The 15,248-nt window shown below is 41.4% G+C and overlaps 1 protein-coding gene across 2 annotated transcripts in view; it reads right to left on the bottom strand.

The window, feature by feature from the left end:
* LOC139415642 (protein kinase C-binding protein NELL2a-like) overlaps positions 1-15,248 on the bottom strand; it is a 92,838-nt gene that overhangs the window by 43,376 nt on the left and 34,214 nt on the right. For both annotated transcript variants that reach the window (XM_071163760.1, XM_071163765.1), the window contains exons 10-13: positions 13,988-14,079; positions 10,675-10,780; positions 10,151-10,279; positions 2,371-2,496 (exon numbers count right to left, since the gene is read on the bottom strand). In XM_071163760.1, coding sequence (XP_071019861.1) covers positions 2,371-2,496; positions 10,151-10,279; positions 10,675-10,780; positions 13,988-14,079 — 453 coding nt within the window. The remainder of the gene's footprint in view (positions 1-2,370; positions 2,497-10,150; positions 10,280-10,674; positions 10,781-13,987; positions 14,080-15,248) is intronic.

The raw sequence follows: 15,248 nt of genomic DNA, 5'->3' as shown, positions 1-15,248 counted from the left end.
AACTTTGCGACCTTTTGCCACATTTCAGGCTTCAAACATAAAGATATAAAACTGTATTTTTTTGTGAAGAATCAACAACAAGTGGGACACAATCATGAAGTGGAACGACATTTATTGGATATTTCAAACTTTTTTAACAAATCAAAAACTGAAAAATTGGGCGTGCAAAATTATTCAGCCTCTTTACTTTCAGTGCAGCAAACTCTCTCCAGAAGTTCAGTGAGGATCTCTGAATGATCCAATGTTGACCTAAATGACTAATGATGATAAATACAATCCACCTGTGTGTAATCAAGTCTCCGTATAAATGCACCTGCACTGTGATAGTCTCAGAGGTCCGTTAAAAGCGCAGAGAGCATCATGAAGAACAAGGAACACACCAGGCAGGTCCGAGATACTGTTGTGAAGAAGTTTAAAGCCGGATTTGGATACAAAAAGATTTCCCAAGCTTTAAACATCCCAAGGAGCACTGTGCAAGCGATAATATTGAAATGGAAGGAGTATCAGACCACTGCAAATCTACCAAGACCTGGCCGTCCCTCTAAACTTTCAGCTCATACAAGGAGAAGACTGATCATAGATGCAGCCAAGAGGCCCATGATCACTCTGGATGAACTGCAGAGATCTACAGCTGAGGTGGGAGACTCTGTCCATAGGACAACAATCAGTCGTATATTGCACAAATCTGGCCTTTATGGAAGAGTGGCAAGAAGAAAGCCATTTCTTAAAGATATCCATAAAAAGTGTTGTTTAAAGTTTGCCACAAGCCACCTGGGAGACACACCAAACATGTGGAAGAAGGTGCTCTGGTCAGATGAAACCAAAATTGAACTTTTTGGCAACAATGCAAAACGTTATGTTTGGCGTAAAAGCAACACAGCTGAACACACCATCCCCACTGTCAAACATGGTGGTGGCAGCATCATGGTTTGGGCCTGCTTTTCTTCAGCAGGGACAGGGAAGATGGTTAAAATTGATGGGAGGATGGATGGAGCCAAATACAGGACCATTCTGGAAGAAAACCTGATGGAGTCTGCAAAAGACCTGAGACTGGGACGGAGATTTGTCTTCCAGCAAGACAATGATCCAAAACATAAAGCAAAATCTACAATGGAATGGTTCAAAAATAAACATATCCAGGTGTTAGAATGGCCAAGTCAAAGTCCAGACCTGAATCCAATCGAGAATCTGTGGAAAGAACTGAAAACTGCTGTTCACAAATGCTCTCCATCCAACCTCACTGAGCTCGAGCTGTTTTGCAAGGAGGAATGGGAAAAAAATTCAGTCTCTCGATGTGCAAAACTGATAGACATACCCCAAGCGACTTACAGCTGTAATCGCAGCAAAAGGTGGCGCTACAAAGTATTAACTTAAGGGGGCTGAATAATTTTGCACGCCCAATTTTTCAGTTTTTGATAAATGTCGTTCCACTTCATGATTGTGTCCCACTTGTTGTTGATTCTTCACAAAAAAAAGACAGTTTTATATCTTTATGTTTGAAGCCTGAAATGTGGCAAAAGGTTGCAAAGTTCAAGGGGGCCGAATACTTTCGCAAGGCACTGTATCTCAATTCTTATTAGCCAATGCCCGTCACGTGATCGGGTCCTTCTCATAGCCATCTCAGGTCCTCTCACAAGCTAGAAGTGAAGACAAACACATTGTCCTAATTGAATTCCGAGGCGCATATTCAAGATGATGGAAGAACTGGCTACCCAAAACGTTTGACCCAAGTTAAACAATTGAAAGGCAATGCTACCAAATACTAAATTGAGTGAATGTAAACTTCTGACCCGCTAGGAATGTGATGAAAGAAATACAACTGTACATGGCTATGCAGTGTTTGAAGTGATTTCATCACATGATGATAGTTCTGGAAATGTTTTAAAAAGGCTCACAAGCATGAGTCACAATTGTGGGCACACACTGACACACACACAAACGCTGACGCACACACTGAGCACAGCTAAGTTACCTTATTAAATAATATCCCTTCCAATAACTTCTGTTGAAAAGGCAAGTCTGCAGCTTTCAACGGTTTAGTCCGAAGTCATAAACATGAAACAAGTACAGTATGCTGCCCTACCAAGCAAAAAGGCAGTAACTGCTCATAGCGTGGAACTAAGAAAAATGGCTTTTATTAACGTGGTTTCACAATAACTTTATGGAGTTACAGCTGACATGATCCCCATTTTCTCCAAGAAAAAATTGTGGAAGGACACTTGTCCACATTATTAAGCATGTATTTAATGTAGCAAAAATGACATCAACTCTTTTTCGACCAAATTAGCAGTTACTGCCTTTTTGCTTGGTAGGGCAATATGGGTCTCTCCTGTTAGCAGCTATAAGAGTCTTCCACAAGAAAAGACTCACCTGTGCAGCAGTAGTCATCGATCCTGATGTAACCCGTGTGGCAGACACACATGAAGGAGCCGGGGGTGTTGACACACATGGTGTTCTCCCTGCAGTAGTGTTTCCCCTCTGCACACTCATCGATATCTGGGGAGAGGTGTAAGGACAGGACAGCTGGTCATGCATGGCCAACCCTAGGATCCCCTAACAGTGGCTCTACTAAAGACAAGGGCCCCAGATTAGCTTTAAGTCCTCATACAAAGCTAGGGAAGGAGGGAGAGCTCAAGTGTAGTTTTTCCTTCATCAGTGGAGACCCTGAGGAGATGGAGGGGGACACTGGAGGCTGTGCGTCTAGGTCTTCCATGTACTCAAAGAACAACATCCTTTACTCATACTTTAGATTAGGGATGGGCAACTTTGATGGGGGTGGGGGCCATCAAAAATCTTGAAGGGCGACAGTTGCTCGCAGGTCTGCATACCTCTCCCCCACCACCACATTGCAAGCAAAACATTTTAGCAGCCCACTTTTGACAGAAGATACATTTTTTACATTTTAGAGTGAATTTCGTACCATGGGGCGAAGAGAAAATGTTGCTGTTTAACAGCTAATTTCCTGCAATTCTACATATTTTCCAATAGGGTGGAGAGAAATGTTTGCAGGTTTTAATATGATATCTGAGTGAGATATATTTTGGATTGAGGGCCTTCAAAAGGAGGGCCAGTTGCCCATCCCTGCTGTTGAACTGGAAAAGCCAAGTAGTCATGTAGTCAACCTCACAGAACTGTCTATATATTTTCTTTATGCGTAATGACTCACCACAAGGCAGTAGATTCAATCTTTTATAAATGTATTCCTAACCACATTAGCTAATATATTAAATAATAATTAGGGGGTGCTTATATAGTCCTGTTTCACTGTATGTTTAAGTGGGTAACCTGTACAGGTGTGAGGTGTGAAATGGGTTTGCATCCCCCTGAGAGACCCTTGGAGAGTGGTCACAGCAACTCTTTGTGAAGTACACAAACAAAAAAAACTGTCAAAGCATTATACACAACATGCAGAATCTCAAAAAAACTGTTGGAGTAAATAAAATACTCATATTGTGATTCAACGCAGTGCAATGCAAACAGAGCTCAACCAACAACCAGCGATCTACTGTATACAGTGAATTCGAAAAGTACTCAGACCCCTTCACTTTTTCCACATTCAACAAAGTACTGAGTAAATGGTCTGAATGATTATGTAAATGTGAAATTTTGTTTTTTTGCTTTGTCATTTTAGGTTATTGTGTGTAGAAAATTGTTACATTACAGCCTTATTCTAAAATGTATCAAATATTTTTTTCCCCCTCATCAATCTACACGCAAAAACACATTTCACATTTACATAATCATTCAGAACATTTACTCAGTACTTTGTTGAAGCACCTTCGGTGAACGGAGCAAGAGTATATAGATAGGCTATTCTGTTTGGAGAGTTTTCAGACATTTCTGTCTTTCAGACAATTCAGTAGGTGCCACTGCTTTGCGTATGAATTATATTTTTTAAAATTATTCTACATATTACAATAAAAAAATAGTTCCTCAATAGGTTTCTCTCTAGGCAGCACTCCACTTACTGTGATACTACATGTTAATTGTCTATGTATTTGTGATGGAAAATGTTGTGTTGGTGCTTTTCTATAAACCAATTTCTGTGTTCATGCAAGTGACTGATTTAACGAATCCTCACACACAGAGCCTTGTTTAGAGATATCTCCGTTTTAAGGTCTCCGCTCAGAGAGAAGAAGCCTTGTGAGGTATTGGTCTGTCACATGCATGACCCAGTATTGGTTGGTCACATGAATGAAGCAAACAATGATTCATTAATTAATTAATTAATTATGAAAGGGAAAAGGGGATACCTAGTCAGTTGTGCAACTGAATGCCTTTAACTGAAATGTGTCTTCAGCATTTAACCCAACCCCTCTGAATCAGAGAGGTGCGGGGGGCTGCCTTAATCGACATCCACGTCTTCGGCGCCCGGGGAACAGTGAATAAGCTAAATCATGCAAATATGACTTGTCAGTATAGAAGGGAACTAACGGGACTGCCCCGTTCGAGTTTCTGACAGACGTTCACTATAGGGAATTAACTTTGTTGGAACCTCTCAAGCATGATGACAATAAACAATGATTCATTTAAGATTGACTTTGAGTGTCTCTGTGTAAGAATTTCCACAATATATTGCTTAGGTCGAAGGAGGCAGAGCATGGTATATTAGGATGGAGAATAAATGCAACTCTATTTCCTTCATTCAGCAGAGTCTGCAGCTGTAATTGATAGAGGAAAAATATCTGGCTCCTTTATGTTAAAATCCCAAGAGTCTCCGATTATTTTCAAGCTACATGTTATAATCACTCTACGCAAACAGGCCTCTCAGTAAAACAACTAGGAGCCATTAGTATCTCTTCAGAACAATTGCCTAAACATTGGTGGGGAGATTATATGCTTTGTTGATTGTGTTTTAATGGGCGAGAGACAATGCTCAACATCTTTTCATCTCTTTCAAAAACCAGTCAATGAGTAAAAAAAAACAAACATGGAAAAGCATCTCAAACTGTTTTGGAAAGCGAAACAATTAACACAATGGAGTGAAAAGAAGCACATTAGGATGCAACAACAATTCTGTCTCAATTCTGTTTAAAAAGCAGTACAGTCATTGTCTCTTTTCAAGGCAACAACCAGAAGTGATAAATCATAGCGAGAATGAAGTGAGAGGAATCATACCACTACAGTACCTGAGTTTAGAATAATGGACTGGTATGAATGAACTCTGCAGACACTGAGGAATGCAGTGTGTGTGTGTGTGTGTGTGTGTGTGTGCACATGCGTGCGTGTGTGTCATGACAAGCTACTGTATATGAATGCTAATGTATTTTACAGAATAAACTCCTTGCTATGCTATCAAGCATGTAAGGAAATGGGGGATTTGTCTGAGGGAGTGAGTGGGCTTACGCTCCTTCACGGCACTCATTAATCTTGCGGAATCTTGCCTCTTTGAATGAATCACCATCATCTATCATCCTTCTCTCTGAATAACAGGTGCTAGTAGTTGTAGCTGTCTCTAATGCTGCCTGACAAACACAGGGGAAGTGTCTCTGGTGATGAAGGATACAGTAGGAGCGCGGTTGCTGTCATATGCTGTTGCTATTTACAGACTGGCCTGGTTTTCAGCACCACAGGGTGTTTGTCAGCAGTCTTGGCGTTTGCACGCTGTGTGGGTCAGGCTCATCCCAGCAGTGATTGCGTTGGGGAGTGAGCTGTGCCCCTCAGTCAACACCAATTAGCCTCCCTCCACCTTGTGACATTAAAACACGCTGCAAAATACACCGGCCAGGTCACAATGCACTGGATGGTACACAGCCGCTATCCTTCTGTACACACACAGTCCCTCTGGATGGTAATAATACACTAGATAAATCTCGTGAAGGTTTGCAATGTGCAAATGCCGATAGTTGACTAAATTACTGTGTACTTCAAAATAGAGACGCATTTCAAATTGTCCTTTTGAGGTATAAAAAGAAAACTGATACTACAGTAATTTTCAGAGACCCAGAAAAAAATTATTTCCGTATGAGAAAAACCTACACGATCTGCCCCTTGTCTTTTCTCCTGTGGTAAGAATACTAATAATGAGACTAGCTTCAACCTTTGGAGCGCTTTACTGATGCCTCAATTTAGAGCCAATCACACAGTCCATCACATAGCCACAGCAGCTTGGCTCTTACTCTAACATTGATGTTTAACACACCCCAACACATGAAGCTGTGTTGGAAAATACAAATAAAAAAAAAATAGGTCATATGCGCCAAATTTCACTTTACCTTGAAATGCTTACTTACGAGCCCATTCCCAACAATGCAGAGTTGAAAAATATTTGCAAAATAAAAAAAATGTCATAAAAGGAAAAAGCAACAATAAAATAACAATGTGATACAAGGAGTACTGGTAACGAGTCAATGTGCAGGGTACGAGGTAGTTGAGGTAATATGTACATGTAAGTAAGGGTAAAAGTGGCTAGACAATCAGGATAGATAAACAGAGTAGCAGCAACATATGTGAAGAGTGTGAAGGAGTGTGTCTATGTGCGAGTGAGTGTGGGTGTGTGTGGCGTCAATATGCATGTGTGTGTGTGTGTATGTGTTTGTGAGCATATGTAGTGTGTATGTATGTGTGTGTTGGAGGTTCAGTGTAGTATGTGTGAGTGTGTGGGGTAGAGTCTACAGTGTTCATACAGCCAGTGCAAACAAAATAAAAATAATAATAATAATAAAAAGGGGTCAATGTCAATAGTCTGGGTGGCAATTTGATTAACTGTTCAGCAGTCTTATGGCTTGGGGGTAAAAGCTGTTCAGGAGCCTTCTTAATGGCTGCCTTCGCCTTCTGAGGGACTGAGACTGCATCCCAAATGGTACCCTATTCCCTATGTAGTGCACTACTTTTGAACAGGCACCATAGGGCTCTGGTCAAAAAGTAGTGCACTATATAGGGAACACGGTGCCATTTGGGACGCAATCTTAGAGATGGGTTCTGGTGCTTTTCTGTCAGAGAGAACAGCACTTTATCTCACAGAGCAGAAAGAGGCTGGGAGAGGAGTGTATCTCCCCCTTTGTCTCTGCTACCATTGCTTCTATGAAACATTTACACAGGAGTGATCTCATATGCTATTTTCAGCACATCAGTGACCTAGGACTGTTTTAAAGAGCTAACGTTAGTGTCTGTCTTATCCTCCAGACAGATATACCTAGTCCTATCTGACTCCTGCCTGATGGGTGCAGGGAACTGTATTGGGGTATTTTGTATGTACTTTATGTATCGTGTACTGTATGTACATTGTGTGCAGCAAGACTGTCTATCAGAGTCCATCTCATCTCTTCTGCGATCTGATAATGAAGCTGACAAACATTTGGAACCTGCCAATTTCAATGTCTGTGTGCATCTGTCTACTGACATATACCAACCCTCAACAGCAAAATGGCATAACTACCTTTGTCCAGACTATTATCTGAACATAACTCTCTCATACACTCACTCAAAACAACTACAGTGTAAGTTGACGGGTCCACTTATTTTAGCAGGGCACATTACTCAAAATGTAAGTGACTTCCAGAAGCACCCCCAAAATTACATTTATTTTGTGAGAGTTACAATAGTCAATTTGGTTCCTACGCAATTTCAGATGCAAATGCAGTTTTCAGATCACACCCCTATCCAATTTCATACAGAGACCTGGGTCACTCTCGAGGTGAGTGGGCCGGTCCATGCATCAATAGCTAAGTCTATGAATGTAAGAGTGATTACATTCTTCCAGCCGCATCCCTCAGCTTTTTACCGAAACAGTGGCGGGGAAAATGCTTTGTTGTCATTTTAACTGCTGATTGCCCCTTTGATGGAATGGCTGTTCTGAGTCATTCAGTGAACAACTGAATACAGTCATGAATATGGCCAATTTCCAAACATACTACAACACCAAGATAAAGCTAAATAAAAACACAGAAAAAACCTAATATGGCTCAATTCTAAATTGAAATATACACACCTAATTTGAACCTTCACGTTCTTAACACAATAGGTGTGCAAAAACATTGAACACGTCTTCCTCACAGATTTTGCAAAGCCTTTAGCAAAACTCTTCCCTCCAACATATAGTGGGTTAAGCTGCCTGTAGTGCTGCATGTACACAGCGGAGGGAGGTCACAGTCTATTTCAGTGCGTGGAGGTGGTGCCGTGTGGCAAGAACTTAACCTGAAGCCCAGAGACCATACACTCCATTAATTTGAGACCGGGGGCTGATGTCATCTTCAATTATGCAGATTCCCAGAGATGCAGAGAATATGACCAACTGGTCATATTCAGCATATTAAAACAGACTGACATGAGGTCAGGAATAACTGTTCTCTTTCTCACACACATGCCTTTCCCTCCTTGGTTATCTCTGTCAGCGCCAACAAACTTGTAGCCAAAGACATCCCACTGATCTTGGTGAAGGTGACAGAACAGAGAAGTTGGAGGGAATTTTTCAGCTTGCTAAAAGTAGGGCATGTATGCACACAGGCACGGAGTGAAGCAGTGAGGAAGAAAGCGATATGGAGCCAAGAATTAATGGCTTATTTGCACTAGTCATCAACGTCATGTTTCGATTTAGCTCCCGGAATCCCACATGTATTAATATGAGTTGGGGTAAACACTGTAGATGTTATAGCATGACATCACTGCAGATGAAGCAGTCATCTCGTCTTTGATCATCCCAGGAAGATTCCGTATAGTAAGAAGCATACATGTACTGTATGTGGGAGGAGGGAGGAGAGGGAGGAGACGAGGGGCGAAGACATCTATATTCACAGTGTATGTTATATAGCATTTACGAGCATGTATTTTTGCAGGCAACCCATGTGAAATAATGCCCTTGATGTATTAACACGTTTTCCAATCTTCAAAAGTGGAGGGCCAAATCACCTCGCCTTGTGCACAGGGGCATTGTCATGCTGAAACAGGAAAGGGAATTCCCAAAACTGTTGCCAAATGTTGGAAGTACAGAATTGTGTAGAATTTCCCTTCACTAGAACTAAGGCGCCTAGCCCGGACCATGAATAACCAGACCATTATTCCTCATCCACCAAACCTTACAGTTTGCACTATGCATTGGGGCAGGTAGCGTTCTCCAGGCATCTGCCAAACCCAGATTTGTCCGTTGTACTGCCAGATGGTGAAGCGTGATTCATCACTCCAGAGAACACGTTTCCACTGCTCTAGAATCCAATGGCGGTGAGCTTTACACCACTCCAGCCGACGCTTGGCATTATGATCTTAGGCTTGTGTGCGGCTGCTCAGCCATGGAAACCCATTTCATGGAGCTTCCAACTAACAGTTCTTGAGCTGACGTTGCTTCCAGAGGCAGTTTGGAACTCGGTAGTGAGTGTTGCAACAGAGGACATACAATTTATATGCGCTACAGCACTCGGTGGTCCCATTCTGTGAGCTGGTGTGGCCTACCACTTCGCGGCTGAGCAGTTGTTGTTCCTAGACGTTTCCACTTCACAATAACAGCACTTACAGCTGATCGGGGCAGCTCTAACAGGGCAGATATTTGACGAACTGACTTGTTGGAAAGGTGGCATCCTATGAAGGTGCCACGTTGAAAGTCACTGAGGTCTTCAGTACAGGCTATTCTACTGTCAATGTTTGTCTATGGAAATTGCATGGCTGTGTGCTCGATTTTATACACCTGTTAGCAACGGTTGTGGCTGAAATAGCCGAATACACTCATTTGAAGGGGTGTCCATATACTTTTGTATATATAGAGTATAGAGTAACACTACTTACATGACAGCACTACTGCTCATAAAATATCACTGATGCATTCTTAACAGTGATACAATAAACAAAGCTAGGGAGCGTTCTGTATTTTCATACCAATAGACAGTAGAGACTGACCACAAGCAGACAAAGGGACAAGAGTGGTGTGAGAATGTCAGTGAAAGTAAGTCCTTGGATCGGACACTGTACGTATGTCTCATACCTCCACACAAATCCCAGCAGACAGTCTGTTTAACAGTATGTCATCTCTCAAAGTGTTGAAAGATGTAGTTATGTTGCAAAATAAGAATTATGCTATTACAAGTACCTCACAGTTCAACCAAAGTGCACAAAAGGAAAAGCAAACTGGATCTGCAAAATAAATTAACCTGTAGGAAAACAGTAGATCAATGGAAGGTTTGTTATCAATTCTATTATTATTTTATTAGAATCCTTTATGTACCTTCACAGTATGCGTTGTCATCTCGGAGCGGGCGGAAGCCGTCCTTGCAGCTGCAGCAGGCCCCAGCCTCCAGGTTGATACAGTCAGAGTGCTCCACACAGCCGTGGCCCTCCGCACAGAAGTCGTGACCTAGGGCACAGAGGTTACTATAGATAGAGGACTCATGGATGTAAGCCGTTTTAGCATGGACATTGCTTTAAAATGGTGGAAGCTATCAATGGCAATCAACTGGGTGGGGATTCCTATGACTTGGGAGCAATCAGCCAATGAAGAAGAAGAAAATGGACTACTTTAAAATGGAGATAGCATCTTTTACAGCATGGGCAGCGCCATTGATGCTATAACGATACAGATGCAAAGATTAATCCTCTATCCATCTCTATGGAGGTTACACACAGGTCACTCCTCTCAGACTGGGTCTAACAGTCCAGGTGGGTTTCTTGCAATGATTCCAGTCATGATTTGCAGATTATTTTAAGGTTTACATCTGTAGAATATAGGTAGGTGAATGTATTTTCCAATACCTCTGCAGACTTTGCAGCACCTGTTGGTGAGAGTGACCTGCTCGGACTCTGGACAGTTAAGTTCAGGACAGGGGCTAGTCATGACGACCCGATGCATGGTCCTCTCCTAGTAACAGGGAACCAATGAGAAACAATATGAGACACAACACAATGGAGGGTTAGATTAGCTCAGCTGCTAGTTTCCCACAGATTTAATAAGGCTTGAATTTAATTAGAGGCAATTATCCATCCATTGTGTGCCTCCTTCCTCACTGTGCACATCTTCCCAACTAAAGTGACATAATGGGTCAATAGCAGTAAGGTCTACATATTTCAGGTTAGTGTTTAGCGATGTAGTAAACTCTGCAAGTCGATTCTCTTACCTATAGATGGATTGGCTGACAACGTCACAAAAATTATGCACTCGCATCGATGAGGTAGAAGGCCGTGTGACGTTGTGATTCTGAATGGTCAGATAGCTAGAAACAATGACAAGAAGCTGCCATGTGGAGAATTGTAGGTGTATCGTTTCAGCTCGTTGTATCTTGTTATTGATGTCATGTTTTGACTCATGTCATGTCTATGCTAATAAGGCAAAAATTCCCTAGCTAGCTAACCAACAACTGTAACTATGCATTTGAGCAACAACAAGTGCTCATTGTGCAAAAGTATTTATGTTTTTAATCAACATTTGGAGAGGAAATATAGCTTATAAGCCAAACCTTTCTGTTTTACTCCATAGTTGTGCACGAGTCGGTTTTGATGCTAAACAACCAACCTGTCTTTTAAGATTCATGATGAGTATGAGCATGATATCCAATTGAACAGAGCTCATTGGATAGGATATGAAACCAGTGTATTTGTCCCCAATTGTATGATTAGACAGTAACGTTATAAGGGGACTCCCTCTCCCACCATCTCTTCAACAGCTCCGCTCCTCTCCACTCTGATGCCAAAATAGAGATAAATCTAATAGTTGTCTCTCTATGTTAGTCCCTCTCTCCCCAGAAACCTCCTTCAACCAGCAGCAGTCAGACATGAGATCGGAGACACAAGACATGCCAGGCAACTGTCACCAGTAGTCAGATGGCCACCTGTCTGAAACTGGAGGACCAGGATGACTATTGCCATCACCCAGTCCTTTCATCTGCAGCTTCTGTCTGTAGCTTGTGTCTATGTCTGGGTCTGTCTGAGTCTGTACCTTTATCTATTGTATGTCTACATCTGTGTCTGTAACTGTGTCCTTATCTATGTCTCTCTTGGAGTCTGTCTGTAGCTGTATCTTTATCCATGTCTGTATCTGTGCTGTCAGAATGCAGGGGCCGTCAATGGGCCAGGTGAGTGACCTCACCATATACTCTTAGGTTCCAAAAGGGTTCTTTGTGGAGGGATAGGGTTCTACCAATAATTGTTTTGATCAGAAAAAACTTTCTGGAAGACAAGGGTTCTTTTTTTAAGGCAAAAGGTTCTACCTAGAACCTTTAACATCATAATAAACTTTTTGGGAAAAAAATGGTTCTTTGAAAGGCAAGAAGGGTTCTACATTGAACCATATATAATATTTCCCAGCATGCTCTATTGCAGGGAGATTTTCAGAGCTGGTTGTTTTACTGTAATATCTGTTTGTGCATGTACATTGATTGGTTGATACATTTTATGCTACACAATGATTAATAACATACGGTTTTCTTAACTAATCCAATCTGTTGGGTTTATTACACCCGTTACTGAGATGGCTGTTCCAGTTTAGATGATTGTAGGTTGTCTCAGTAGTTAATCTTTCCTACCCTGGCAGTCACCCTGAATGCAGGTCAAGGGTGATTAACAATTCCACTTCTTGGATATCCTAACTCTGGCTCGATTTCAATAGAATTACACGTCACATTTGCAAGACAGCATCATGTGACTTGCAGGCCTGATGTGGCCTGTCAACCAGGAGATTCCTAACACTGCTGTGTTAGGGTATAACTGTAACGATCTTCTTCATCTGATGAGGAGTATGAAAGATCGGACCAAAACGCAGCGTGGTAAGTGTCCATTTTAATGAAATATAACTGAACACTGAATAAAAAATAACCAAAGTGAAACAATGAAAATCGAAACAGTTCTGTATGGTGAAACACAGACACAGAAAACAACTACCCACAACCCATAGTGGGAAAACAGGCTGCCTAAGTATGGTTCTCAATCAGAGACAACGATTGACAGCTGCCTCTGATTGGGAACCATACCAGGCCAAACACAGAAATCTAACACACAGAACAAAACATAGAATGCCCACCCCAACTCACGCCCTGACCAAACTAAAATAGAGACATAAAAAAGGAACTAAGGTCAGGACGTGACAATAACTAGGCCTTAAAAAAGGCCTAATGAGATATGTAATGTATTATCTTAAATTTTACATGTTAAAGGCTAATAACGTTGGTGGAACCGTTCATAGAGGGTTCTAGGAAGAACCCACCAAAGATAAAAGGGTTCTCGGTAGAACCCTTCATAGATGGTATTAGGAAGAACCTTTAGATGATAAACTGGTTCTTGGTAAAAACCCTTCAGAGTGTTCTAGGCAAAACCCTTCATAGAGGGTTCTAGGTAGAACTATATACAGGTGGTTCTTTGAAAAACCCTATATAGAGGGATCTAGATAGAACCCTATGCAAAGGGTTCTACACAGAACCAAAAAGGGTTCCCCTATGAGGACAACCCAAAGAACCCTGCATGGTTGTACAGTACTTAGCACCTTTTTTCTAAGAGTGTACATCCATCAGTCTCAAATCAGATCTTAATTGTCACATGCTTCGTAAACAACAGGTGTAGACTAACAGTGAAATGTTTACTTACGTGCACTTCCCAACAATGCAGAATATATGTATTTTTGTATAAAATCTATAGGGCCATGCATGAATCCACAGGAGATATATTTGATGAGGATGGATCAAACCCTGGAGTGATTGACATGCTGTGACAGTTTGGTACCCTTATGGAAACTCAATTACTCAGTTCTGCCCATTTACTTTCCCCTTAGAGAGCAATAGATAAACATGGAGAGTTGACAACCAACGGATCAATACATTTAGCTGATGTTGACGGCCCACCACAGTCTCTCATTCAGGCCTGATTTAGCCCCTGGCCTGAGGAGCGCAGCTCCAGTCAGGAATCAGTATTTAATGAGGCCGTCATACACATCAAGATGAAAATTAAAACACTGAAATACACTTTTAGCGCTTGTTTGCTTGAATTATTGTATTTTTTCAGAAGAGTTGAAGGAGTTTTAAGCAAGCAGTACTGCAGAAAAACTGTTGTATGTTTTTATTAGGGCTGTCGTGTTACTTACCCTGCACTCAGACAGCTGGCATCTGCCAGAGTTATAATGCACCGCTTTCTGATCTCCCTCCACCAACTCTTCTTCTCCGAAATGGCATACAGCTAAAAATAGACACACGCCATGCACACACACACACACACACACACACACACACTTTTCAGTATGGCAGTCTGTGACAACCTGTGGTGGTGTGGAGACACACTGGGATCAGGCATGGCAATCTTTATTATCAGAAAATAGAATTGGAGCATTGGACTTCAATGTCACTCTTACTTGGGCAGAACATCATATTAAATGTGTCAGTTTGATGTGAAGGTTTGAGTGGATAGGCTACCTGGTTATCAGAATTATTGGAGGAAAGCACTATATAGGACTAGCACTAAGCCACTTCACACTTCAATCAAACTGTGAATTCCTACATCTGCACAATAACTACAGTAGTAAAACTGAATAAACTGCATACATTACATCCAGTATTTTAGAATGGTGATTACAAGTAAACTCAATGATGAACTTTTGACAACGCAATTAAACATTGTGTTTGACAAGTCATCAGAACGAGAACCTAGCTCCTTGCCTCCCGCTCCGTGGAGGAGGATACTGTACAATATGTCAACAGATAAGGTTTTAATTTGGAGAGGGAGCTGTGTCTTTGTGTCTAACACCAAAGCGAGCTCAATAAACCCTATGTTTGTCTACCTAAGTGAGATAAGCGCTGTACACAGAGACACGGTAGAGACACACTAGCAGGAGGATTAATACCAGTGTGTTGATGTCAGATTAGGATGTTTACAGGCCTTATGACCCACTCCACCAATGCAGTGCAGTTGGGTATGAAGTGGGTATGGAGTGAGAGTGTTTACATCAACACAGCCTGATTAGCTAGCTAAGCTAATCGAGGTTTTGTAGAGTGTGAGTTTGAAGTGAATTCAATTTACATGTGAGAGTATGTATGTACTGTTTAACCCACCCAGGCCTCATATACACTACCATTCAAAAGTTTGTGGTCACTTAGAAATGTCCTTGTTTTTTAAAGAAAAACTATTTTTTTGTCCATTAAAATAACATCAAATTGATCAAAAATACAGTGTAAACATAGTTAATGTTGTGAATGACTATTATAGCTGGAAACGGCTGATTTCTTTTATGGAATATCTACATAGGCGTACAGAGGCCAATTATCAGCAACCATCACTCCTGTGTTCCAATGGCACGTTGTGTTAGCTAATCCAATTTTATCATTTTAAAAAGGCTAATTGATCATTAGAAA

The sequence above is a fragment of the Oncorhynchus clarkii genome, chromosome 1 (assembly GCF_045791955.1).
Source record: "Oncorhynchus clarkii lewisi isolate Uvic-CL-2024 chromosome 1, UVic_Ocla_1.0, whole genome shotgun sequence".
Lineage (NCBI taxonomy): Eukaryota > Metazoa > Chordata > Actinopteri > Salmoniformes > Salmonidae > Oncorhynchus > Oncorhynchus clarkii.
This window is presented reverse-complemented; position numbering and strand designations above follow the sequence as displayed.